Source organism: Psammomys obesus, unplaced genomic scaffold (assembly GCF_907164565.1).
Source record: "Psammomys obesus unplaced genomic scaffold, mPsaObe1.curated_primary_1811, whole genome shotgun sequence".
NCBI classification, from domain to species: Eukaryota; Metazoa; Chordata; class Mammalia; order Rodentia; family Muridae; genus Psammomys; species Psammomys obesus.
Genome location: NW_026585689.1, coordinates 13,219,159 through 13,246,651, shown reverse-complemented (window position 1 = coordinate 13,246,651; position 27,493 = coordinate 13,219,159). Strand labels below are relative to the sequence as shown.

Genomic DNA, 27,493 nt, shown 5'->3' with positions numbered 1-27,493 from the left:
ATTAGGCATAGCAAAAGCCAGCCCCTTCCCTTACTCTGACCTGTGCCCGAGTAGTATCTATATCAGAGGTAAACCTTAGGGATAAAATGCATGAATTCAGCTCCATAATCCCTAACGTGAATGTAGTTTTGGATTCAGATTTTTTTCACATTTTAAGAAGAGTTGAGTTTTTATATATGGTGGTTAAGAAAACACTCTGAGGGTTACAGAAAGCATTCTATAATTAAACACACACTATTTCTAGAATGAAATTTATGCATTGATACAGACCAGACAAATATTATAAATATACTGGTGTTTATTCAGGTTAAATTTGTTGTCAAATAAATTACGGAGAAAATTTGTTTTAGACCCTTTTTATCATAGAAATATGAATATATATTTATTCACTTATATGAATAAGACTAGTGTTAATAATCTCAGAGCAGTAATACCAAATAAGCACTTATTAAGCAATGCTAAGTATGACTATTATTAATCTCAACATCTATTGATGGGACAAAGATGAACTGGTTTTTTTTCCTAATTTAAATTTTCACCTATATATAAATTATTCAAACATTCTTTGTCTTTCATAACCTGCCCACATACTCCTCTTTGAAACTGTATCCACTCTGCATGGCTTAGACTTGACCTGGCAGGAATGTCTTGTTACTGCTGACTCCCAAGAGGAACCTTTAGCCCCGAGTGGTTTGCTGTCTTCTAATTTAGCCTGGACTGGAGCCATGACATTTACAGAGCTCAATTTGTAATTAAATTCTTGTGGTTCCTGTTGTTCTTATAAAGTGCAGATTAGTCTGTCATCTTCAGTTTTGAATACTTACCATTAATTTTTGTATCTTGCTATCTAAAAAGTTGGGAAATGCCTCAGAACATAGCTGGTGTTTTAAGGTATTTCTTGGGCACTCTGAGAGATAACCATTGTCATAATCCTGTCTAGATTAGCACTGTGTTGCTAATGTGTAAACATTTACATATATTTATACATGAGACATTTAAACTAAAACAATATAAAATTTAATAACTCACACATAGACATATCTGATACATCAGAAGAGCCTCTGAGATTAGGAACAAGTGAAAAGGTTGTCAGATTTGACCAAATGATGTCTTTTCATTTGTCAGTAAGGAAGCGTGTTATTTCCACACGTTGCATTGTTAGTCATCTTTTTTTCATTCATTTTCTTATTTTTTTCATTTATTTATTAATTTAATCTCTTTACAGCCTGATCCCAGCCTCCTCCCTCCTCTCTTCCTCGTAAGGCTCTCATACTCGCTTCCCCCCATTCCTTCCTCTCCTTCTCAGACAAGGGCAGGCCCACAAGGGGTACCAACCCACCCTGGCACCTCAAGTCTCAGCAGAACTAAGTTCATCCTCTCCCACTGACAAGGCAGCCCAGCCAGGGGAACAGGACCCAAAGGCAGGCAACAAAGTCAGAGATAACCCCTACTCCAATTGCTAGAGGACCCTTGGTCACAAGCTACACATCTGCTACATATGTGTAGGGGGTCTAGGTCCAATCCATGCAAGCTCTTTGATTGGTAGTTAAGTCTCTGTGAGTCCCCACAGGCCCAGGTTAGTTGACTCTGTAGATCTACTGGAGTCCTTGGCCCCTGTGGCTCCATCAATCCTTCCTCCCACTCTCTCACAGAACTTCTGAAGCTCTGCCTATTGTTCAGCTGTGGGTCTCTGCATTTGTTTCCATACACTGCTAGATGAAGCCTCTCAGAAGACAGTTATGCCAGGTTCCTGTCTTCAGTCATAGCAGAGTATCAATACTAGTGGCAGGGGTTGGCTCTCTCCCATGGTGTGAGCTTCAAGTTGGGCCAGACATTGATTTGCCATTTCCTCAATTTCTGCTCCATCTTAATCCCTACACTTTTTGAAGGCAAGACAACTTTTGGGTCTAAGGTTTAATAGGTGCTGTCCCCCTCCGTCTACTGGAAGTCCTACTGGGCTACACGAGGTGGCCACTTCAGACTCCTTAACCCTTGCTACCAGCAGTCTCAGCTAGGGTCACCCCTGCAGACTCCCAGGAGCCTCCCCTGTCCCAGAGATGTGACCTTTCACTGGTTTCCTTTGTCTCTCCCAGTCTACTCCCTACCCCCACTTTCTACACACCTGATCCCCGCCTGTTACCCTTCTCGTCCTCTCTCCCACATACTTCCTTCCCTCCATCTACTTGAGATGTTTATTTTATTTCCTATTCTGAGTGCCATTCAGCATCCTCTCTTGGGCTCTCCTTGGCTTCTTTGGGTCTGTGGATTGCAGCAACGTTGTCCTGTACTTTATGGCCAATATCCACTTATAAGCGAATACATACTGTGTCTGTCTTTCTGGTTCTGGATTGCCTCACTCAGGATGATCTTTTCTAGTTCCATCCAATTGCCTGAAAATTTCATGATGTCCTTGTTTTTAATAGTAAATAGTATTCTATTGTGTAAATGTACCCCATTTTCTTTATCTACTCCTCTATTGAGGAACATTGGGTTGTTTCCAGTTTCTGGTTATAATGCATAAAGCTGCTATAAACATAGGTGAGCAACTGTCCTTATTGTACGGTGGAGTGTCTTTTGGATAGATGTCCAGGAGTGGTATAGCTGGGCCTTGAAGTAGATCTCCCAAATTTCTGAGAACCCTCCAGATTGATTTCCACAGTGGTTGTACAAGTTTGCACTCCCACCAGCAATGGAGGAGTGTTCCCCTGGCTCTGCATCCTTGCCAGTATGTGCACTCACTTGAGTTTTTGATCTTAGCCATTTCAGTGGGAGTAAGATGGAATCTCAGAGTCATTTTGATAAGCATTTACCTGCTAAGGATGCTGAACATTTCTTTAAGTGTTTCTCAGCCATTTGAGAGTCCTCTGTTGAGAATTCTCAGTTTAACACTGTATACTCTTTTGTTTGAGTCAGGGTGTGTGTTCTCTGTGTAGCTTTGGCTGTTCTGAACTGGCTTTGTTACCAGGCTGGCCTTACACTCAGAGATCAGACTGCCTCTGCCTCCCCAGTGCTGGGATTTACAGGCATGTACCACCACCACGCCTGGCTTCTGTACCCTATTTTTAATTGGGTTATTTGGTTTGTTGGTGTTTAATTTCTTGTTATTTATATATTTTGGATATTAGCCCTTTGTTGGATGTAGGATTGGTGATCTTTGCACAGTCTGTACGCTGTCGTTTTGTCCTATTGACAGTGTCCTTTGCCTTACAGAAGCTTTTCAGAGTTATGAGGTCCGATTTATTAATTGTTGATCTTAGTGCCTGAGCTGTTGGTGTTCTCTTGAGTTGTCTCCTGTAGCAATCAGTTCAAGGCTCTTCCCCACTTTCTCATCTGTTAGATGTAGTGTATCTGGTTTTATGTTGAGGTCTTTGATCCACTTGGACTTGAGTTTTGTGTGAGGTGATAAATTTGAAACTCTTTGCATTCATCTACATGCAGACATCTAGCAGGACCAGCGCCATTGTTGAAGATCCTTTCTTGTCTCCATTGTATGGTTTTGTGTGGGTTTACTTATGGGACTTTGTACTATATCGCTTTGTAGTACAGCTTGAGATCAGGGATGTAGATATCACCAGAAGTTCTTTTCTTTTTAATTTTTTCTCTTTATTTATTTATTTAGTATTGCAATTTATTCATTTTGTATCCTGGCTGTAACCCCTTCCCTTGTCTCTTCCCAGTCCCACCACTCCCTCCCTCTTCTCCCCCTCTGTTCCATCCCTGGTCCATTGATAGGGGAGGTCCTTCTCCCCTTCTACCTGACCCTAATCTATCAAGTGTCATCAGGACTGGCTGCATTGTCTGCCTTTGGGGCCTGACAAGGTTGCACATCCCCCACCTCAGGGGGAGGTGATCAAAGAGCCAGCCACTGAGTTCATGCTAGAGACAGCCCCTGATCTCCTTACTGAGGGAATCCACTTCAAGATTGAGTCTATAGGCTACTTTTTTGAGTTAATTTTGTATCGAGTCATGTTAGTCATTTCTTACTTGGTCAGTGCTGCCAGTCTGTACTGTTTGCCAGTAAAACCTGCTTTCTCACTTTAGTACCCTTTATTGATTTATAAAAACTCTTAGAAACCCTTTAAAACAGTCTTTTGTACAGGGGTCTTTTTTGAGACTGATACTCCAACCAAAGACCTTTCATGGAGATAACCTAGAACCCCTGCTCAGATGTAGGCCACGGCAGCTCAATCTTCAAATGGGTTCCCTAGTAATGGAAAAAGGGACTGTCTCAGACATGAACTCAGTGGCCTGTTATTTAATTATTTCCCCCTAAGGGGGGAGCAGCACTACCAGGCCACAGAAGAAGACAATGCAACCACTCCTGATGAGACCTGATAAGCTAGGGTCAGATGGAAGGGGAGGAGGACCTCCCCTATCAGTGGACTTGGAGAGGGGCATGGGAGGAGATGAGGGAGGGTGGGATTGGTGGGAATGTGGGAGGGGGCTACAGCTGGGATACAAAGTAAATAACCTGTGATTAATATAAAAAATTAAAATTTAATTTAAAAAGTATTTTGGTTGTTTAATACATTTTCCTCAGTTTCCCTGCATCATTTTAAACAGAGCAATAACTCATTTTTGTACACTCAAACTTTTTGTTTTTATTATAATAAATTTCTAAGATGTTAAGAATTTTGACGGAATTTGAGCTCAAACTCAGCCTTTTCAAAAATGCCATAGCACGCTTCTGTAACAGGAGAAGGGACATATACAGTATGCAAGCTTTAGTTAAGAGTGTTGCATAGAATTTAAATTACATTCTCATAGGCTCTTTTTCCCTCCTGGGTTACAAGTTTCATTATGTGACTAGCAAACCTTCACTGTCTGTCTCCCTTTTCTGAAGAGCTGCTGATGGTTGATTTCCATCCCTTTCCAGGCTCCTTGCCTGTCTGCCTTTTCTCCCTAAACCACAGCTCACCAAATAGATATGTGGACAGGGTTCAGTTGAAATGCTTTTTAAAAACCTTAAGGATAAGGCTGCTGAAAAGTCTCAACAATAAATCTACAAGTTTCCTATGGTCATTGATTACCTCATTTTTAATCACTTTTATTCAGACAACTATTGAAATACTTCTAATTTTTAGTTTGTAGAAATCAGGGGAAGTGACTAGAGAACTGAAAACTCAGTGACTAGTAATGACTTTCTCCTCATAGCCCAGTAAGTGGTGTTCATGGAGAGAAGACTGATGCTTCTGGGAAGTATCTCATTTCTTTTCTGCTGCCCTCTGGTATCTAGGTGAGCACAGACTAAGCCCATGTACTAGCCACATACGGTTATTTAAGTTTAAATGTAATTAAATGGTTTAGTCCACTGGCAGATGAAGTACATTCAAAGTCTTCACTGGCAACATACTCTAGTAGAGCCATATTGGACAGAGCAGATAATACATTATTTGTGCAGCTACAGAAAGTTGTGGGAATTGTGCAAGACTTGACTTCTAGACCCTTGGGCACATAATATAAGAGAGTATGCATTCTCTTTGTCTAGAATTAAGGACCTATGAGATTTTCCCCTTCCATGCTAGCATGTCTGTTGGTGTTTGGGGGCTTGTTCAAGTAGCCATGTTGGTGAGACTACAGGCAGCCAAAGATAGTCTTCCTTGGGTTAGAGCTCCCAATTGGTTACCTAATACCAATTTGTTGGCCTTGAAATCATATTTGTACAAGTAACATTACACAGACAGAACAGGTTGCATTTCAGAGAATGTATAGTAAATTCCTTTCAATGAGACACATACCCATGGACCAGCCTAGCAAGAGATTCTGAAGTAATATGAACCATCAGATTAAATGTCTTACTCTACCTCTCAGCCATCCCTTGTCTTCTATCATTCATTTTGTATTGACGGTGATTTTCTGTGGTGTCCACAGCAAGTTCATAGACCCCTATGCCATTTCCCTCATTTGCCACATGATTATTTCTAAAGGGTAATGTGTACACCCACCTTGTCTGCACTTTGTTGACACGTACCCCTCAGACCTCCCAGCACCGTGTCACTCCTCATCTGACACACCAGTAAAAGGGTTCTCACTCAGGTCACTATCAGTAGCCTCACTGGCAAACTGGCTGTGTGGACAGCCACATTGTCATCTCTGACTCATCAGGCATTGTCTTGTAGTGTGAAGAGCTCTCTTCTCCTGGTCAGTCTGTGATCACTCCCCACCCGCCCCTACTCATGTGTCAGTCACTACAAGATAGCCTCCTTCTAGTCTCCTCTTTCATGCGTCAGTTATTATACAGCTTCTGGTTGTTTTCAAAGGTACCCTCTCTACACCAGGGCCTCTCCCAGTAGTCTGTATCTAGGTACAGTGTATGTCCCACATCTCTTTCTAGCTTATTCTTGCCCTATTCTAGGATGAAGACTTTCAATGCTAATGGTATGTTCTTAGCTCTTGGGCAGGGTTTTTCTCCGGATTTCCTTGTGGATAACAATATGTACTCCCAATGCTTCTAGTCATAACTTTTTGCTTTTCTTTTAAAGTGTCAGTATGCATGCACAAATGGGGGTACTAGAGGCCAGAGGCTGACATGAGGCCCCTTCCTTTATCACCTTCCACCTTGTTTTGGGGGGGCATGGTCTCTCAGTGAGCTAACAGCATACCAGGTGGCTAACCTGGCTAGGCACAGCAAGCTCTTGTGAGCTCTCTGGTCCCACTCTCTCAGGACTAGGGTTGCTAGTGCATGCTGCCAGGCTCAGCTTTTAAGGCTTGGCTGCAGATTCAAACTCTGTTTCTTATGATTGCAAGGCAAATTCTTTACCAATATAGACACACACACAGCCCCATCTTTGTACTTCTCTTTCTCTGTGTATCCATTTGTTTGTCTTAGCCTACCTACTTTATCACTGTTCTGGTTTTCCTGGCCTTGCCTTGTTTCTGAATTATCTTCTTCCCCATATCATGTATCTACTGGACCTCAAATATTCTACTAATATATTGGCACAGTTAGTTCCCATCTCTCTCTTCTTTATTCATGCTGTTGCTAGATAAATTTCCTAGTGGCCATATTTATAAAAACCCCACAAAAAACGTACATATCTATATACATATATATATATATATATATTTGTATATATAAATAAACAATATTTACCGATATAAATTTTTGAATAAACTATATATTACCAGGGTTCAAAATAAAAAATCAGCAGAAGGCTTCTAGTGAAGTTCTTGTTCCTCTTGTGCCCTTTACTTTCTTAGACACTGTCTCAGAAGAGGCAGCATTTTTCTAGACAAAGTTAATGCATATATAAGCACATATTTATATGTATAAGTTTTCCTTTATCTACAATCCAGTATTCTGTGAGGTGTGCTATTTTATGCCTTCTCTTTCTTCCTGACCCTGCAGACCTGATGCTGGTGATATCTCCATAAGAAGATTTTCATCCTTTCCACAGCTCTCTAGGATTCCTCTCTATGTAATTCCCTGATTTATTGGGCCAGTCCCTTCTTACCATGCACATTTAAATGATTCCCACCTTTGCAATTCCAAACACCTCTGGAAGGGAGGACTCACAACTCATTTTGCTCCACTGTGCAGGTCATTTGTAAGTGAACCAGTTGGGTTATGATGTTTAATGTCTTTAAAAAAACTTTTCAATTGGCTATCAAAGTAGCAGGCGTCCCTGTGACATTTTTCCTGGTACTTAGTTTTGTTTGCCCCTTCTGATTCACTCCTCAGCTCTCCCCCAATCTCTTCATCTCCAGTGTTTCCCCTTTCACCCTCATAGCACATGTGTTCTGTTACCATCCCTCCTCTCTTCTTTAAAGCCTTTTTTTTTTTTCTCTTCTCATGGCTTCCACATATAAGCATTTGCATATACATAAGCATATATGAAAATGAGACGCTAAGAGCCTTGTTTTACGACTTTGACCAGCCACAGTTCTGGCTGCGTTGGTACTGCTTCCTTTATATGAAGTTGCTTCATCATAGTGTTGTCCTTGACTCTGCCTTAGCAGTCAGTCTGTTCCTGCCCAGTCAGGGTAGCAGCCAGTGTGACAATGTGGTACAGTGATGACCATGAGCACATCTAGCACCTTCCTGTGGGACTTGTTTTCTTGCTGGTTGGGTTTTAGCGGCTCCTCCTCTAACAAAGCCTGTGAATGTTTGTGTCCCCCATATGACCCTCCACATGCCTGCTTTTCACAAAGCACCTTCCCCAGTCTTCTCTACCTTCTAAACCTGTTGCATCCTTTCAGACATGTGCCATCAGATCCATGTATCATCATTGATTCTTCTTCCTGCTAAAAAGTAACCTGAGTACTCCCACAGGCATGCTTATTTGTTTTATACTATATGCTGCATTATACTATTACTATACTTCTAACTTCTTTGCTAGCCAACAATACCTCAAACACAGGGATGTGGCCTTGTTTTGGTGTCTCATTCACCAACTCTCGTAGCTGCTATCGTGAATAAAAAAGAATGGTATTGCTTCTGTTTTCTGATATGAATTAGTTTCAGTGAGAAAATTGTCTCTGTATCTACACAAAACATTCTAAATGTTTTCAATTAACAGTACCTTCTATCTTCCTCCTAGGGTTGTATTTGAGACTAGGATGTCTTTCAGAGGTGCCAACCCCAGTATGATGCTTTTTCTCTTTCTGTGTGTTAGGTTTTTGAAGAACCTTCCATCAGCCTTTTTGCCCTGGAACATTGTGAGGGAAGAGAGTTACATCTTGAAGACGCTGTGAATTCTGTTTTGAACAAGGACTTACACTTCTATACCCAGTCCGTGTGGATTAAGAGTGGATTGTGAGTACAGGAGGGAGCACACGCTGTGAGGGTCATTGATTTGAGATAGAGTGGCTGGGTTGCTATTTCCCCACCACTGTTGCCAGCCTGTCAGTGCTCCTGCTCCTGTTTACACCGTAGTAGCTTCTGTTAAAATAAGACAGGATGAAACCATGCCCAGTTCATGATAGCATGCAGTGATCTGGAACAAGGATGCTTTGAGGACGAGGGCTGGTTCCCTATCAGAGCATGGATCATAGAGCAGTTCCACCAGGTAATGCTCCTAACTTGAGCCTACTTTGTTTTGGGGAGAAATTCCAGGAAATCATCTACTTTGACTGTGAAAAGCATTGCCTATGTAAGGCAAGTGATCATTTAAAAGACTAAGATGGTTTGATTTTACTCTGACATGACAGCTTGTCTAAAGCAGTCCCTACAAGAGTGTTCATTTTCATATAGTCCATAGTAGTTTTAGCATTTCTGTTCATCTCTGTGTCTAGTCAAGGTGGAGCCAGGTTACCCAGGCCCTATGTGCTTACAAGTTTTTTTTTTTAATTTTATTTTATTTTATTAATTACACTTTATTCATTTTGTATCCCCCCATAAGCTCCTCCCTCCTCCCCTCCCAGTCCCAACATCCTTCCCTCTTCTTCACGAATGCCCCTCCCCAAGTCCACTGCTTATGGATAATTAACTGTTTTAAATACATAAGGAAATCAAGAATGTCAGAAGATAAATTGAAAATTAAGTCAACTATTACATCAAATGTTCTTATATAATTTATACATATAACAACTTAAATTTTCCTCTGAAAAATATTTCACATTGGTTTACTTTTAGTATAGAATTCCAAAATATTCCTTTTCCAGCTAAGACCACCTGGGTTACATTTCAAAGCCCTATATAGGATTTTCACACTTTTTTTTTTTTAACATATCTAAGTTAAACTGATAATTGACACACTGCTAAAGTTCTCACCTTTCTATTTTTACTCCTTTCTAGAAAATGTGTGCCATTTCACCTTGACACTATTTATTCTTGATAGCCGCCGCCTTCTCCTCCTCCTCTTCCTTCTCCTCCCTCTTTTCCCTCTCCATCCCTCCCCCTCCTCCTCTTCCTCCTTCTATCTACTGTTCTCAAATCTCCACAACAGAATTACTGGGCAGCTTGGAGAATACCATGGATCTGTTTAAAGCCCTTCCTTGGCAACTGTAGGCTTCCAGGATACCATTTCATGCTGAACCACCTACTCCAAGACATGTATTTCTTACTCTTTGTGCAGTGTTGGATTTTGAATCTATGATGGTAATGAGATCCCATGTACCTTTTCTATGTGTCAAATTCATTTAAATCAACATGGAATGGGATTCCTTTGAAAAAAGATGGAGAGGTGGCAAGGTATCTCTGGTCATGCTGACCTGCCTTTGCACACAGCTGATTAGCTTTATACAGGCAGTTTTAACAGGTCAAGGGAAGGTTGTCCAGCACATAATTTGGCCTAGCCTATTTTTTTTTTTTTTTTTTTTTTTGGAAAAAAGGGTAGACTTTTCCTCACAGTAATCAGTTTGGGTAGGACTCTGCTGACTTAATAAATCAGGCTTTCCTAAGTTCTTCCCTCCTGACCACAATTTTATGTAGCAGTTGGTAGTGTTGGTTCCAACACTAACCAATGGCTCTCTATAAGATAAAGGCACTTTCTTCTGGATAACTAAAGAATAGAAGCCACTGCTATAGCAGCAAAAGTGTCTTGTTACTATAACGAAATGCCTGAGGCACTTAAACTTAAAAAAGATTTATCTCATGGTTCTGAAGGTTCTAGACTGAGATCAGTAGCCTCATTGCTGCTTTAGGCCTCTGAGTAAGTAGCATACCAAGATAGAATGAGTTGGTGAAAACCAACAACACAAGCCAAGAAGCAAGAGGAATGGACCAGATTAACACTGTCCCTTCTAGGACCTCCCAACAGGTGCCATATCCTGAGAGTTCAACCACATCCCAGTGGAGCTATACTGAAGACCAGTTCCTTCACATAGAACCTGAGGGAACACTGGTCCATAGCACAACAAACCTTGGGAGAAAGTGCTTCTGGGAAGTCTCCCTTCTGATGGGCAAACTTCCTACTCTCCACCTCATCTCAGGCTGGGTTACAGACAGCCTGAATGTTGGGCAACATATACTGCACTGCCAGAGTCCTGTGTCTGAAGCAAGCCTTATCCTCCCATGCTTTAATTTTTAAAGGCTCTGCAGAGACCCGAATCTCCCTGAAATTTTTTGTTTCTTCTGGAAATCCTCTTGTTTAGTCACACAGTTTGGCAACTAGTGAACACAGGGTTCAGCAAGCTGTTCTGTCAAGGGACAGGTAGTGTTTTCAGTTTGTGGGCCACCTGTGTCTCACACCAAGGAAACTGTTAGTGTGGCAAAAGCAGCCATAGCCAGACTGGGAAGAAATGGACATGACTGTGCACCAGTAATGTCTTGGTCTTCACCCAAGCTGAGCACTTTTTCAGACTTTAGCACAACCAAGATTGAACACAACAGTGTTAGGGACTAACACAACACTGTTAGTTTGCAGAGGAGCGATCTCTGAAAAAAGAGTGAAAGGGGGATTTCTGTGGGTAGTCCTTGGTGGCCTTAGGAAGTTGTGGACAGTTGTAGAAGAAGAAATGTTTAGAGAAGTTTCTGCTATCTGGAGAAGCTCTTAAGCACATGTGACAATCCAGGGAAGAAAGAATATTTCCCTTCTAAGTAATGGTGGGAGGCATATATATCAGTGTTAAAATGCTTTGAGGATTGCTATATCAAAGGAATACAGAATTTCATAGTTGGAAGGAACCTCATTCATTTTGAAAGCACAGGAGCCTGACATTTAACTCTTGACTTCAGATGCAGTGGCTGTCTTCTGGATGTCTACCAAGGAAAAATGTGTTAATTATATATTTTTAAAATCTTCAGGCCTACAGGCTGTAAAGTATAATGGTATAATAGTTATTTTTAGTAAGATGTTGTTTTTATTTGTTTAGTGTCCCACGTTTTTCTTTGACACATTCTTGCAGGTGGATAGCTTATGAAGGATCCAATTTCTTAGGAAGGCAGATCCTCCTTGTGCCTGATGAGATCCCAAACTGGACAGTGTTTAGTGGGTGGAAAACAATTGGTTCTATCCGCCCCATGAAGCAGGTAAGAAGTAGACCAGACCCAAAGAGCTTGATTTTCTGGCAGAAGTGGCATAAACACGGTATTGGAAACATTGACCACTTGGTCACTTTTGTACCCAGGGAGGGAGGTTATGTTCTTTTGCAGGAATCTTACATTTTACCCAATATTGGATTTTAGTGTTGAACCCAAAGTTCCATCAGATGATCCCTAATATAATGAGTTTTAGTTTCTTTGATTTTGAGCTTTTCCCTTATGTAATCTTCAGGTTGAATCCTGGAAATTTAATTAGAATAGGATTTATCATACACCTACTGCTTGTCAGTCTTAACTTCCAAAGCTTCCCATTGCAGTTAGGATACAGTCTGTGTTCATCACAGCCTGGGGGATCTGACTCCTCCTTGCTTCCCCCTTGTTTCCTCACCCTCATCTCCTCACTCACATGTCTGTATCACATGTACCCAAATGCAAAGAGTTTTTCCACCCAGACTGATAATAAGGCTATGCCCTCTTCATAGAACTCTTTCTCATTCTTCACCAAATGGTTTGTAACTGTCCTTCTAATTCAATGTGCCTGGTCCTCCTAGATGCCTCCCAGCCTCTCCAATCTAAACTAAAATCTTAAAAGACTTAATTATTTTTCTATAAGACAGGGTATGTAGTTTATAAGCACATCAATCCAGGTGAATTGGGCTCATTTCAAAAATCTGTTGGAAACTACTTTTAAGAAGTGGCAGTGCTTATTTTACTCATTGTTCTATCTCTAATACCTGTCACACTTTTGATAAAAGAATGAATATGAGTGGATAGATGCTTAGTGTCCTCTAAGATATGTTAGATACTGGGACAGATATCATCTGTCCCTTAGTTGAGCTGCAGTTTTGGATTAAACATGCTGAGCTCAAGGCTGATACATTTGATCCCCAGTACCCACATTAAAAAGCCAGGCATGATGGTGCACATTTGTAATTCCATTGAGAGGGAAGTGGGGCAGGGGGGTCTCCTGGCCAGGTTCCCTAGAACAGTTGTCAATTTCCAGACAAGTGAAAGACCCTGACTCAAATGTAGGTGAAATCCAAGGGTCCATACCCAAAGTTTCCATATATATGTACACATATATGCTGGTGAGCACCCAACACCCCACAAAACTGTAATAAAAAAACAATGCATGAGTAGCAAGAGCGATAGGCAGTTTATGGTACCAAGAATGGAAGTGGTACATGTAGAACTGGGTGAGGTTTCCCAGTCAGGCCAGGTATGTAATGGGTAGCAGATGAGCTATCTACCTGACTGTGTTCTCTTTATAACACTGCTTCACTGGATTCTGACAGTAGTCTGTTAAGGTAAGGATTTTTATTGGAAAATCAAGACTGAAGTGGTTTGACAAAGGCAACCTAACTCTTAGAATCAAGATGTGAACCCAGATCTTTTATGTACTTAGGTTAAACACCTGGCCTCCTTCAAACCAAGATGAGCATTTGCTGAGCTCCACCAGACACTCCAGGCAGTGAGCAATCTGTCTAGTAGATAAAGGTGGTGAGGCTTGGACATGCCAACCTTGCACAGTGTTCAATAATTAACCAAATAATCCCTTGCCATCTGATCAGTCACTTCATTTCTTAGGGCCTCGAGTTTCTCACTAGAGAACCTATTGTCATCATTGTGAATATTGAGGAGCATTATGGGCACACACTGGGTGTATATTAACTATGGTAACACAGTGACTTTGAAAGTCACTTACTCTGAAAGTTTCTTACTGTGTTCTGGCAAAGCCAGGGCTGTTCTGCGGAAGGACACCAAAACATTAGAAGGTTCTCAGTACTTTGATGTTACAGGGTGCTCTTCACTCCCAGTCTATGAAGGGAAAATCCAACTAAATAGCCACAGGGGGGAGGGGGGAGCAAGGTAGATGTGGGAATGCAGTTAGGATTGTGGCAGTTTACTATAGTGGTAGTAGGTGGTTCTTTTAAGACCCATGACCTTTAGAGTTCTAGCTAGGTTTTCAATGCCAGCCATGGTTTCCCTCTTATTGAACGTTCTTTTAGTCCAAGTAGAAAGCCATTGGTTGTTGCCAAGATATGGTTGCCACTGTGGCACCTTTAAGGCTATCTGGCCATACAGGTTAATGTTGTGGTTCACAGGCATCACAGCTGGGTGGGACTACTAATTATTGCCCTCCCTTGGCAGCTTGCACGGCATCTTTGGCACTCTGGAAGCCAGACATTGGGAGGAGACTTTCAGGTTCATTCCAGTTCAAATCTGCTGAGTACTGTGACCAAAGTATTTTTGAGTCTTCAGCAAAAGGACTCACCTTCAATCTCTCAAGTTCTTGAGATTACATGTCCATACCAGATATTCTGATTTAATTCAATTTCAAAACAATGTTTTAGATTATTTTCCCATTGCTTAATTAGGCCACAGCTTTTAAATCCAACAAAAGAATTCTCAGTCTTTGAGTTTGTTACTTCATTTAGCTTTGGTACTGCCATAGTTCTTATACTTGTTAAGGAACCAGGAAATGAAATCAAAACAGGATCCTCCTTGAGGGTGGGAATACAGAAGTCACTAAGGTACTTATAATGCATGTCAGTGATTTTTAAGTGTAATTATAGGAGTCAGACTACAAATGGTAATAAGGGGTAATTAGCTTAGTACCTTGCATGGTCTAATTGATTAAAACTGTGATGTTTAGTCCTAAAGTAATTGGAGTGCTTTCATCCATGAAGGTCATAACTTTTTTTTTTATATGTGCAAGGTAATGCAACTATAAAGGCTCACTGAAGCTTCAAGAATTAATAATTGTTACTGCAGGACACGACACTGAGTTGTGGATACTCACATACGTATTAGTTATAATTATTGATGCCAAAGTTCTTAGAGTAAAAGCCTGGGTACTGCTACCTCAACAAGCTACTCTCAATTTCGTGTCTTCCATATACCAAATAAATAGTAAGAGAAGTTTATTGAATATGCCACACTCGGAATAGGAATAAAGGATCCCACTGACACCACCCATTCCACACACCCAGACTATCTTGGAGGCAATGCTGTGAGATACAGGTTTAAATAGAGGGCTAAGGGAATGCATAATTAAGTAGCCCTTGTCAAGGTTTGGTCCCCAGCACTGCTGATAGCACAAGACTCAATGTCTAGATCAAGACTGTCCTGCAAGTCTGGTAAGTTGTCAGAACTATACATCTTGTTGAGAGGCAGTTCCCTTTCTCTCAGCATGGGATTCCTGGGTCAGTAGCTAAAAGGAGGGCCACATGATACCTTGTGCCACCAGGATAGTTACACACCTGAATATGGAAGCAGTTCATTTTTTAAAATACTTGTTCATGGGTGTCTATGGCCAAATCATTTTGTCCTTCTACTTGGTAATTTAAGTGCTTAGGTAATGCTTCCTCAGAAATGTTAAACACAGTAGCAGTTTACCAAAAGGCAAACAGCTTCAAGTTGATGTGTTGTCGGTTTTAAAATACAACATTGATTGGGGGTCTTGCCGTATAATACCAAGCTTTACTTAGCTGGGCAGCACTTATCCAGTGGAAAGTACACAAAGTAGATCATTTCTTACCATGAGTTCTCCTTGGGATGCCAACTCTCATCCAGAGGGGATAGTGTTATTTTCTATTCTATCTTCAGGATCCAAGGCCTTGGATTCAGGATGCTTCCTGTAGAGCTCCTTCCAGAGCCCATTTTATGTGCACAGGAATAGTGCCATAGGGATAACCAGTGTGTTTCTGCATGGGTCTCTGAGCCATCCTGCCAGAGATCTGGCTCCTTATCTGTATGAGCTTTATTAGTAAAACTGGAGCCACGGGTGTTTTCTCTGAAAGGTTCTGGTTATTCTGAAAAAATTATCAACACAGAAAACATTTAGCACATGACTTGATATATCTAAGGGCAAATACTAGCTCTTACTCTTAGTGGTCTCGGATTTCTTTTAAAAACTGTCATGTTTTCCAAAGAAGTACAGTCTGATTTTTGGATGCAGAAGCAACTTAGATAAAGGCCTTCCTTGCTGTCTGGGTTTTCAACCTTTCCTAGCAACTGTTGACCATCTAATCACTGCCCCACACAGTTGCTTGATTGCCATGCTTGCTGTTGTCACCAAGATTTACATTGGGCAGTACACTCTCCATCCTTCCCAGCATATCTGAGACATGATGAAACTCACCATGTACCTAATTCTTCACTGTTCAAGCCTTGCCACACTGACTTCTGGTGAATGCAATTATTACTACCTTTTACCCTCTCAGATGGGCACTTTTCAGAATGTTTAACAGACATTGCATAATTTAAGGTTGGGTCTCAAGGATTTGTCAGCAGAAAATTATATACATATTAGCCAAAGGAACTAAGTGAACCCATATTTATTAAAAGTTAGTAAGTTCTCACTTTAAAATATTGCTTTTCCGATCTGGAAGCTTAAGCACCCCCCCACACACCCCCAAAATGTTTTTTCTCTTTTCGTAGCCTGCAGTGTACATCAGAATAAGGAACCGGGCCAAGGATGAGTATTTGACAGTCATTGGGAACCTAGCTGATGCTCGGACAATGTCTGTATGCATCTCTCCCTACAGTGGGAAGGACACTCAGATCTGGCATTACTGCCGAGGACTCTTTAAATCCAAGGTAAAGATTTTTCTGTCATCTCTGTGTTAACTACAATACTGCCAGATTCAGCTGGCATGCCAAAAACAACGTAGGCTTCCTAGAAATAGGTTGCTGTAGAATCATAAAAATGTTGACATATATATAATGGACTTGGTTTTGTTTTGTTTTTTTAATCTGTAAAGTACAGTTTCAGTTTTTAAGAACCAAAGGTAACACATACCATAATAATTCCCTTCCTAGGAGCCAAACTGGACAATATGCCTTTGTGAGAAGGGTTCCTTAGATTCAAAACCCATTAAAACCCTTTCTTTTCAGAATACACAGTGGAGTCATAGTAGAAGAAACTGTTATGAACGATGCTTAAAAAATGAAATACAAGCGTCCCTCTCTTCTTCCATTATACTTGATGCTTGGGGGAACAGAGCACTAATACAGAAAAACACTACCATGTTTTTTATTTTAAAACCAATAACTTTACTTTTTGTGCATCAAAATGAAAAGTGGTTAAAATTAATACCTGCTCACTACATATGATTATCTTTTGTACAGTGTTTTGTTTTCTTAAATAGAAAACCAAGCATCACATAATATACATCTAAGCTAATAGGGACTTAATACATCAGTTCAGCAGACCTTTACTGAAGACCTGTTGCCTGAGGCAATGCCGTTTAAAAATGTCTTTGCACTTCACTTTTGTCCCTATTCTTCCTCATCAGCCATAGACTTTTAAACATTTTTTACTATTATTCTTTATTACAATTTATTCACTTTGTATCCCTGCTACTGCCCCCTCCCAACTCCACCGTACCTCCCTCTTCTCCCCCTCTGCCTCTCCACTAGTCTACTGATAGGGGAAGTCCTCCTCCCCTTCTATTTGACCCTATCAGTTCTCATCAGGACTGGTTGCATTGCCTTCCTCTGTGGACTGGCAAGACTGCACCCCTCAGGGGGAGATGATCAGAGAGCCTGTCACTGAGTTCATGCCAGAGAAAGTCCCTGCTCCCCTTATTAGGGAACCCACTGAGTCTATGGTTCTCTCCATGCATTGTCCTTGGTTGGGTTATCAGTCTCTGCAGGGCTCGTTTTTTTTTTTTTTTTTTGGCTCTGTTGGTCTCCTTTTGGAGCTCCTGTCCCCTCCAGGTCTATCTCCCCCTTCTTTCATAAGATTGCCTGAACTCTGCCCAAAGTTTGGCTATGAGTTTCAGCCTCTGCTTCGAAACCTCGATCAGTAGAGCCTTTCAGAGGCACTCTGTGGTAGGCTCCTGTCCTGTTCCATCGTGTCCTGCTTCTAGTATCTATCGCATTTGTCCTCCTGAATGAAGACTGAGCATCTTCCTAAGTCTTCCTTGTTATTTAGCTCCTTTGGGAGTATATATTTTAGTATGTTTATGCTATATTATAAGCCATAAAGACTTTTAAAGATAAAACTGAAATTATATTTTTAAGATATAGCCTTTGCATGCCTGTGACTTTCCCTAAAGAAAAGGTACCTTGTTTATTTATATTGGCAAATACAGTGGAGTCATTTTCTTACCCATTGTGTAGGCCAGTGCTACATGTCTTGATGTGATTGGTGGTCGGGACACACCTGGAGCCAAGGTAGCATTGTGGACTGAACATGGGCAATTCAGGCAGAAGTGGAGACTGAACAGAGATGGAACCATCAGCTCTTACCTCAGTGATGAGCTTGTCCTGGATGTTAAAGGTGGGCCTTTGATAATAATAACCAGTGCTTATTACCTCTGAATGTCAGTGGAAGTACCAAACCCCTTTCCAGGTAAAGAACACTGTTTTAAGGCAAATGAAGTAATTTTCATATACAAACAGAAAGGGTTTGAAGAAGCAAATAATGAACTCTAAGGGTCATGCAGCCAGGAAACAAAACCCAACAATAAAGTCTACATAGCTTTTCCTTCACTTGCAAACTTAATTTTCATGAACTGTTGGAATTCTAAATTTGAAGCACCAAAATCTACAAAATAAAGAATGCCATCTGTTTCTTTTCCTGTAACATCTTTTGTACTGAATTGCTATGATCCTTAAAAGCCCTCAGTTAAAATTTATGGCAGGAGGAATTAACCATGTTCTTTAATTCTGTAAGGTCAGAGCCAATATATTTGTGGCTGTTCCTTTAATTGGGCCAGGCATAGCCACTGTTGCTATAGAAACAAAAACCAGTACCTGACACTAAGCTAGAGTTTACTCTGGAAGCTGTTTTGTTGGGCATTGTGTATCTACAATCACGTATTTTTAGCTTTTCAGTTGACAATAGCATCCAATTTGAGGTAAATAATGGCTATGTTCTTCAAACTCAGTTTCCCATTTCAAAATGCTTTGTATATATATATTAATATTCTTAAACAGTGTGTTGAACAAAAGGTTGTAAAACTGGGCAACTGCTAATCACACGTGAGCAAATCATCTTTTTTGAAATTTCTATTCTAGGAGGAAACTATTATGACAAGACTCATGTCATTATAAATCGTCCCTTGGAGAGAGAAGAAACACAGAAATGGGACATTGAAATCTTGTGAGAGGATCACACAAAGGCACCTCCACCTACTCATGCCCTGTGTGCATGGGAAGGAAGCTGCTGTGTCCACATTACTGTACTGCTCACAGAAAGAACTTTCTCCCAAGCGCTGAAACTGCTGCTCCATGGAAAAGCTAAAATATTCTCACTGGTTATTATGCAGTGTCTTTGTGAAGAAATGTAATGATTTCTTTTCCTGATGGATCCAGGTGTGGTGACCAATTTGCTGAAATGTTGTTCTCTCCTAACCGCCAAACACGAATCCTCTTCTTGATGGCACTTTACACAGACAATGCTGTTACCTGCATTAGCTATCCTATGAGTGCCCTGCTCCATGCTTGTGTGAACGAAGCACAGGGAAACAATTCCTACGGGCTGTCATACTCCTGCACCACCTGAAGACATACTAAACTTTCCTACAAAGCTGCTGCTGTACTAAATAAACCTTGTAGTTTCTATTTTAGAAACTTTTAAAATTGAAACACCCATAAGTATTTATACTCTTTAATTAGCTGACCCCAGGGAGGAACCTCAGCTTATTGAGGCAAAAGCCACTAGTCCTAAAGTACTTTCTGTGGTGTGGCCAATCTGTATCATTTTTCTAACTACAAATGAATAAACTTTAGGGTGCCTACCCAGCAGCATGGTGTTAATTAACCAAGATGTCCTGAAGTGACAATACTTCTGATTGTGGTGACCTTACATTTTGTCTGACTTGTGCTTAAGGAGGAGAATAGCAAGACTGAGTCACATCTAAGAGCTGAATGTGTCCCTGGAGTAAAGGACTGAACCAAGGTTCAGCTAAAACAAACAGGGCTTCTACTTTGCCTGTCACCTGACTTTTTCTACTTGGTGACAGACAACTCAGTTTCACTCCCATTTTAAACTGACTACAGCTAAGCAAAACCACACAGAGAGGCACTACTATCTCCTGCTCAGGAACAGGTCAAGAGCCTGCACCCTCCTGAGACAGGAAACTTAATTCAGACAGCTACTGCTTTCAGCCCCAATTTTTGCCAGAAAGAAAAAAAAAAAACTATTTTTACATAAATTCTCCAGCAATATTTTTAAAAGTATCAACCTCTATGCACTTTAGAATGTAAAATAGCAGTGAATATTTTAAACTCAAAGAGCTACCTACCTACTTTGAGTATTTTTTTGTACACTTGGGCTTCCCATGTATATATACTGGTCTTTGGTTTGGTTTTTTTTTTTTTTTTTTTTTTTTTCAGTCTCTGGCGCTTCTGTCATCATCTAAACAACATTTGAGAGCTCTGCATGTCCACAGATGACCGGTGCCTCTTATGGGTGTGGCAGTATTATTTCATGAAACGTTTATTTTAATGGGGAAAATGGGCATGTATACTCAAAGATATGTATATTTTCGTTGTAAAAAAACAAAACAAAAAAAAAACAAAAAACCAACTTTTGAGTTTTGTTAAAAAGTATTTTTGGAGCTAAGGAGGCTCTTTAACGGAGTTGTTTCTTCCAAAGAACCATGACAGAGCCAGGCTAATGACATAGTTCTATATGACACATGTAATGGAGTTGTGCCTTTTCTACAACACTGGATTAAATAAACTTGTCAGAAGTATGATTTTATCACAGTCTGGGATACCTGGTAATTTCCTGAGTTCCCTCTCCTGTCCATGAGCACATTAACCATGCCTCCACCCAGAGTGCTAATCAGAGCACCATGAGTCACCTAGAAATGAAATCTCCCTTCACGGAGTGTATGCGCAGAGAAAAAAGGACACTCTCTGTATAAAGGCAGGCCCTAGACCACTTGGATTAAACACTCTGTCCAGAGAGACAGTGCCAGGTTCTCCTTTTCTTCATCTGTGTGAAGTTTCAGTTCCTTGACAGGAATGGGTGATCCACTCCAGATTTGCTTCAGAGCATCCACATGTGATAAAGGAAAGCGAAGTCCATAAGCCTGAAGAGGAATACACTGTTTAGTACAGAAATAACACCACTTCATGGATTTTGCATAACGTTACATAATTCAAAATATATATCCTTCACAAGAGTGAAACTTGTTTCAGGAAAACTACTTCAACTGTAATTAGATAATTCACAAAAGTCATCAATTTCCTATCAACAACCTACTTTGAGTAGCTAAGTTGTTGCAGAATGACTAGCATTTATCACACATTTCCTGTAAGTTTACAGCTGTTGTGTTTTAAAGCTGCCATCAATACATGCTTCACAAAGTTGGCTGACGTAGCTTGTCCTATCAGTCAGGTAAAATGGCAGGTCCGCACTGCATCTATAAAGGCACACGACCCTTTCCATCACAAGTGTTTATCCCAGCCATAACCCAAACCACAGGAAAGACAGCTGTTTTAAGTTGGAACACACCTCTGTTTCCACCTCTTTTCCCATCATGTGTGTCTGTCTCAGATTCTTCAGAGAATGATAGATATAAACCATTTTTTGTTGAGCTTCATCCTATAAAAAATATTTTTATAAGAAAAATATTGAGGGTTTCAGTGCTAGGAGAGTTAAAAAAATTTCAACATCAAGGAAAATCTTTTGGGGGATATAGAGATAGCAGGGTCCTCACTTTGTAGGCCAGGCTAGCCTTGACTTCATAGAAAACTGCCTGGGATGAAGGCATACAGCATCATACCTGGCCCCAATAAAAATATTATAGCCTTTCTCCTTAAAGGAAATGTATTCATTTCTGTGCAGAATCCTCTGGGCACAAAGTTACCAATACAACTGTTGATTCTTGAAGTCACTGTTTTAACAGATAAGCCAGCATGTACAAGAACCTGATTTATATGCCAGCTTATCAGAGTTTCATCCTGAATTACCTGTACTGTGTTCTATCAAGTTTGATATTCCTAGGAACAAGTAAAAAGTTATCAAGTGATCAATTGTTGAGAAATAGAAGCTATGTTATTTACTAAAAATTCCGTTTAAATTTCAGTAGTTTGTCACAAATGATCTGTACTCCCTTTGGTCTTCCACACCTACCTTTATTATTTGTCACTGATTAGCTAAACATCTGAGCCAACAACATACAGTGTCTCAGAGTTAGTAGTTATCAGAATAAAAAACAAGGTATGAGTGCATACTTTAGTGGTTTTATTTATGTCATCCTTAGCCAAGCTCCCTGATGGCTAGGCGTTACTTTTGTGACTCCCTCAATGCTTAGGAATTACTAGATAAAGCTACAAGGTATGAGTAGTTCTCATAGATCTGACATTGTGTTCCAGGCTCTAAAAAAATCATAAATGGAGAAGATCCATTTCAAACCATAGAAAACTCAAAAACAAACAATTTTTTATGTTTATGGGTGTTTTGCCTGCATGTATGCCTGCATACCACCTACATGTCTGGAAACTATAGAGAACAGAAGAGGATATCAGATGCCCTGGAACTGGAGTTACAGACAGTTGTGAATTGCCATGTGGGTGCTGAAAATCGAACCTGGCTCCTCTGGAGAGGAGCAAGTGCTCTTAACTACTGTACCATCTCTTTAGCTACAGAAATTTACAATTTTAGAAAACTGTCCTATCAGCCAGTTTGGGGAACCAGTGAATAAAAAGGCCAAATTATAGGGCAAAGATCTTGTACTCTATGGTCTATAGTATTGAATTTAAGCCAGATTTCTACAGTATAGAGATGATAGTGACTAAGGCAGGGAAACTCAAACAAGATCTTCAGTTGTTCATGCAAGAGCAGTGTACCCTGAAGTAGATTAGGAAGCAAAGAATGGACACATTCACATGAGAAAGACTAGGATTCTGGGGATGAAGCCCTTGCACACCCAACAGGCAGGGCAACTTGCAACAGGTACTGTGAGACAGACATGACCTAAATGGAGTAACCCAAAACTCACAGAAATAGTATTCATAGAACAACTCTCATCCCTCTGGATACTCACAGATTGATTCTCCTCTGGCCCTACTGTAAGGACAATGTGGTCTTTAAACTGCAGTCTTACTATGCTGTCCAACCTTGGCAATTTTTTACCTAGAATAGAGAAAGCTATCAAAAAAGATACCAACAGATAGGTTCAAACTTGTTTGTGAGGCATCTTATAGCTTACACTCTCCCGAGTACTCACTCCAACATCTATTGTGATAATTAAAAGTATAGCTAGCACCTCCATGGATCTCATTCTTCTAGTGATACATATCATTAGGTAAATAATAAACCAAGTTAACAATAAATTAGAAGGCTAGGTGTGCGGCTGGTGGGAGTGTGCTTATCTAGCATACACAAGGTCCTATATTCACCTCCCAACACCACACACAAAGAGCACATTAGGTATAAGTAATCCCATCAAAGCACAGTGCATAGAACTGTGTTGCTTTCTGCATGAATGCTCACCTCCCTACTACACCTGGACTCTGGAAAGAATGAGCTGTATGACAATGGTGTAAACGTAGTCTGTGTAAGTGAAGCATTATGTCCTTTAAGACCCACCACAGAAAAAGTCTATTCTTTCTACGGTGGATTTAGCAAAATGAACAGAGCCACCACAAGAAACAAGCTGGCCTTATAGGGCTATCTGGATGGGAAAATACTAAGGAATCATAACCTTACTGACTATAGTAGTTACTTGGGAAACTATTAGAAAAATATTCTGGAACATATTCAGGGATTTATTTAGCAAATTCTATTCTAGAGCATTACTGGTAAAATATGCCATTTTGAATAGATACGATCAACATTAAATTCTGAACTTCCTTCAGCCTGTATAATAAAAATGCATTTAAGTAGGGACTTTATGTATTTTAGTGGTTGTCACCTGGTAACAGGTGAGACTTTTATGACAGGAAAAAGATTCTTGCTGTCGCTGAGACAAAGAGCTGGCCCAGTTAGCAGTAGGTTTCAGCATTCTCTTGAACACTGTTTAACAAGTCATTGTTAAGATAAATGTCTCAACTCAGGCAAAAAACAAACACTGCTAAAGTTGTTAGTGACCCAACACTCCTCTACCCTGTTTCCTGAAAGTGCTGTTTATCTGAGGTAAATTAAGCCTCAGTTTTTCCAACTCACTGGGAATATCTAAGACACCCATCTACTTCTGGATAGCACCCAATCCATACCAATTTGCTTTGCTTCCATGAGTCCTCTGGAAACTCTGAAATGTCCTAGCTTAAGCCTACTGCCTTTTGATGGAGATGCTCCACAGCTCTCAATGTGCACCCTTACACTGCAACAAGTCAAATTATACAACTTTGAATTTGAGAGTGTTCTTGGTAGCTTTTCCTAAATAAAGGACACTGACGGCACCTATCTGGCAGTGCATTATATACCAGTTGAATACTAGGCACCTACAACTTGGGAGATCCATTTTATCTTCGACCATTCTTTTATTTTATCTGGTGTGACAGCATTTTAACATGCTTACATTAATTCTAACAAGATTATGTCAATATTCAAGTTCTTCAACATTTCTGAAGATGATAAATAAAAGACTACTTACAGATACATTCCTCAACCAAAATTAGTTCTTACTTTTCCTGTCATACTGCAAAGTAAGTTCTTGCAAATCACTTGGGAGGTTAATGAGGGCAGCATGACTGTGAAACCACATACAGTAAGGAGAGATTGCTGTCCGTATGAAGCCTAAAATGTTTCATGTGTTCAAAGTGGAGACCAGCCAGTAAAGCATGAAGTGTCCCCCACAACCCCAGAGAGAAAGAGCAAGCTCCACCTGGTTCCAGCATCTCTGTTCCATTTCCCACATAGTAAGGGGGGAGCCTGTGCATGATGAAATCCTTCTTCATGTCTGATGACAGCAGTTCTTTTCTACCTTCTAGCCTGTCTGCAAGAGTCCTCAGAAAACCACTCAACTTTCTTGTTGCAAAGGCTGGGGTTTCCACCTGCTAGAAGCAAAGAAGTGAACCTTTACTGGATGCTGTTAGAGGTAACTACACAGGTCATACTTTTCACTGTAGTATGCTGAGCTTAATCCCAACACTGTAGTCTAACACCGACTGACATAAATCGTGCCATTCCATGGTGGGGAGGAACAGGCTGCACCTTAAGAGAAGGAAGCCTATTACTTCCTTATCGGCAACATTTATCTTACACTGTCTATCATTTGTGAAAATATAAATAAAAACAATAACTACAGTAATATTTAAAATTTAGCTTGGAAAAGGGGATCTTTGGAGATATAGTATAGTATAGGTTCTGTCTTTGGAAAGCAAGTCACTCTCTTAAGACAACTGAGTGCCTTAGGTAATGAATGCAACCTTTGTCCTACTCAGCCCCAATCAACATACTGTCTGGAAGCTAGCCAAAGTACTCCTGCCCCAAATGCAGGAGAGGTCAGGAAAGCCAAGGAACACACCCCCAGGTGCCTCCTCTCCAACTGGGCACCCAATGCTGATGTGTGCTTGGTATAGACTTGTGGTCATGTTTATTTGTTCAACTATCTATTCAATATTCCCAGTCTTGCTGCTGCTATGAGAATACACAAAACATTTTTGAACAACATTCAAAGATGGCCCCAGATGAATGGTACCACATGAAGCCATACTCCATTGCTGTCTAAGTCCTGCCACTCAGCAGGCCAGCAGGGCAAGTTAGCTTGCCTCATCTGGGAAGAAGATCTTGGGTCTCGAAGGGGCAGGACTTCGCCTGCCTGATCCCTGACTTGCAACCTGTTTCTATCTGCTTCTGTTCTCACCATGAGCATCCGCAGAGGCATTCCAGCCCTTAATGCCACATCTTCCTTTGCAGTGTCAAACACAAGCCCCGAAATGGAATCCAAAAGGAAATCTCCCCATGAACTAGAACATAAAACAAGAAAATAAAAAATAACCAAAGTTGTTAACGGATAAACAATAATGTAAATACCCGTTACTACCAAAAACTGCAAACTGGGTTCCCATTTGACCATTTCTGAGCACTCAGAATATTAAATAGATACTATCACAAAAAAGGAATTTCAACAGCTCAAACTAAACACAAACCTCCATAGGAACAGCTTTAAGGAAAATTTCAACACTCAATTAAAGTTCTAGAAAAAAAAAATCTCACATACATTAAGTCCAACAGAAATACATTTAGGGTAGCAGACAGATCATACTATATAAACACTTGAACAGAGATATGCTACATTTTATTTAGTAAGAGGAAAGCTGATCCTCAGTAAAATATACACCAGTATCAACAGTTTATAACAAAACTGATTCCTAATAATGGGGCAGAGAGCAAGCCAGTAGCCAAAAATAACACCTGGAAATAAATATCAGTGTTCAATTAACTTTACCCCCTGTGAGGTAGGCAGACTTATCTCATTTCCTCCTCTGTGGCAGTTAGAATTGACTCTTTCCCAACTATATACCTGTTTAAGTAAGAAAAACACTCTGTGGGGTTGTTTTCTTTAAACACTTTTTAGCTTGTTTAAATTTCTCCCAGGTAGCCAGCCAACAGATTTCAAATTGAGGGCTACAAGCAAAATGAAAATTACAGCACAGCTTCTGCTTCTCAGTCAGGAAAACTGACACTTTCTTGCCTGCCATCCTAGAAGAGTGGCAAAGAGGCCACAGAGCCTCTTGAGACACACTTTCCCCAATGTGTCCACTCCGTGAAGGTCATACTGATATGTGACTTAATGCCAGGCCTCTGTCACTCTTGTTGAACACAGAGGACAGAAGCAGATCTCTGGACAAGGGAAATACATGGCCCTTTTGCAGGGTTGTAGGTGGATGTCATATCACAGAGGAATTTGATGGCAGATTAACTCTCGCTAGTCCAAGAGTAAGAATATTAATCTTGGGAGTTTCCAAAAATTCAGGAATACCACCACCTCCAGAGTGCTTTGCTCTGGCATTACCCAATTCAGTCTGCAGGAGCCCACACAGCAAGACCCAGCTATTCCAGTGATGCCTCTCTGAGAGGTGTTAGGAGAAGGCTGTAAATTTCCTTACCATAGTGGGAGCCCAGGTTCAGAGCACAGAAACACCTCTGAAAGGTGTGGCTCTGAGATTATACTTTTCCATTCTCGTTCCTGTATTTCCTATCAGAGCACAGACTCATGTACCTACATGAGCTACACGGTACCCACTCACTGAGGCCAGCAACTTGTAACTTGAAAAACTCTTTCCTAGCCCTAGCTGACTGAGGAAAGACTGGGTACACCCAGAGGGAGCCAACGAGATCTACATTTCAGGAATAGGAGACAGAGAGCCAGGAAGGACTTAACAGCAGAAACATAAATAAATATTTTAAGATAACGAGAGATGGACAGAATTGCTGATAGCATGACATATGCAAGGTATAAAGGAAACCAAGGAAGTGAAAAAAGCCAGCGTTGTTACGACAGATCAGTTAGTAATGGCACTTGCCAGGAATGCCTGATTGTAACCCTAGAACCCACAGTTGAAAGAGAAAACAGCTTGAAAATAGTGCAAACACACTCAAGTAAACACACACACACACACACACACACACACACACACACACACACACACACACAC

General features: G+C 40.6%; 2 protein-coding genes across 5 annotated transcripts in view; one reads left to right on the top strand and one right to left on the bottom strand.

Moving 5' to 3' along the window:
• The window catches only part of Crybg3 (crystallin beta-gamma domain containing 3), a 104,885-nt gene extending 85,690 nt beyond the window's left edge, over positions 1–19,195 (top strand). Inside the window, exons 18-22 of the mRNA XM_055594344.1 lie at positions 8,616–8,755; positions 11,788–11,911; positions 16,367–16,525; positions 18,053–18,212; positions 18,953–19,195. Coding sequence (XP_055450319.1) covers positions 8,616–8,755; positions 11,788–11,911; positions 16,367–16,525; positions 18,053–18,212; positions 18,953–19,041 — 672 coding nt within the window. The 3' untranslated portion in view covers positions 19,042–19,195. The remainder of the gene's footprint in view (positions 1–8,615; positions 8,756–11,787; positions 11,912–16,366; positions 16,526–18,052; positions 18,213–18,952) is intronic.
• Positions 19,196–20,461: 1,266 nt separating this feature from the next.
• The window catches only part of Riox2 (ribosomal oxygenase 2), a 23,045-nt gene continuing 16,013 nt past the window's right edge, over positions 20,462–27,493 (bottom strand). For 3 of the 4 annotated variants that reach the window (XM_055594356.1, XM_055594373.1, XM_055594364.1), the window contains exons 6-10: positions 25,699–25,801; positions 24,718–24,889; positions 22,936–23,024; positions 21,402–21,491; positions 20,462–20,976 (exon numbers count right to left, since the gene is read on the bottom strand). In XM_055594356.1, the coding sequence (XP_055450331.1) occupies positions 20,818–20,976; positions 21,402–21,491; positions 22,936–23,024; positions 24,718–24,889; positions 25,699–25,801 (613 nt within the window). In that variant the 3' untranslated portion in view covers positions 20,462–20,817. The remainder of the gene's footprint in view (positions 20,977–21,401; positions 21,492–22,935; positions 23,025–24,717; positions 24,890–25,698; positions 25,802–27,493) is intronic. The other variant, XM_055594382.1, reaches the window with a different exon arrangement.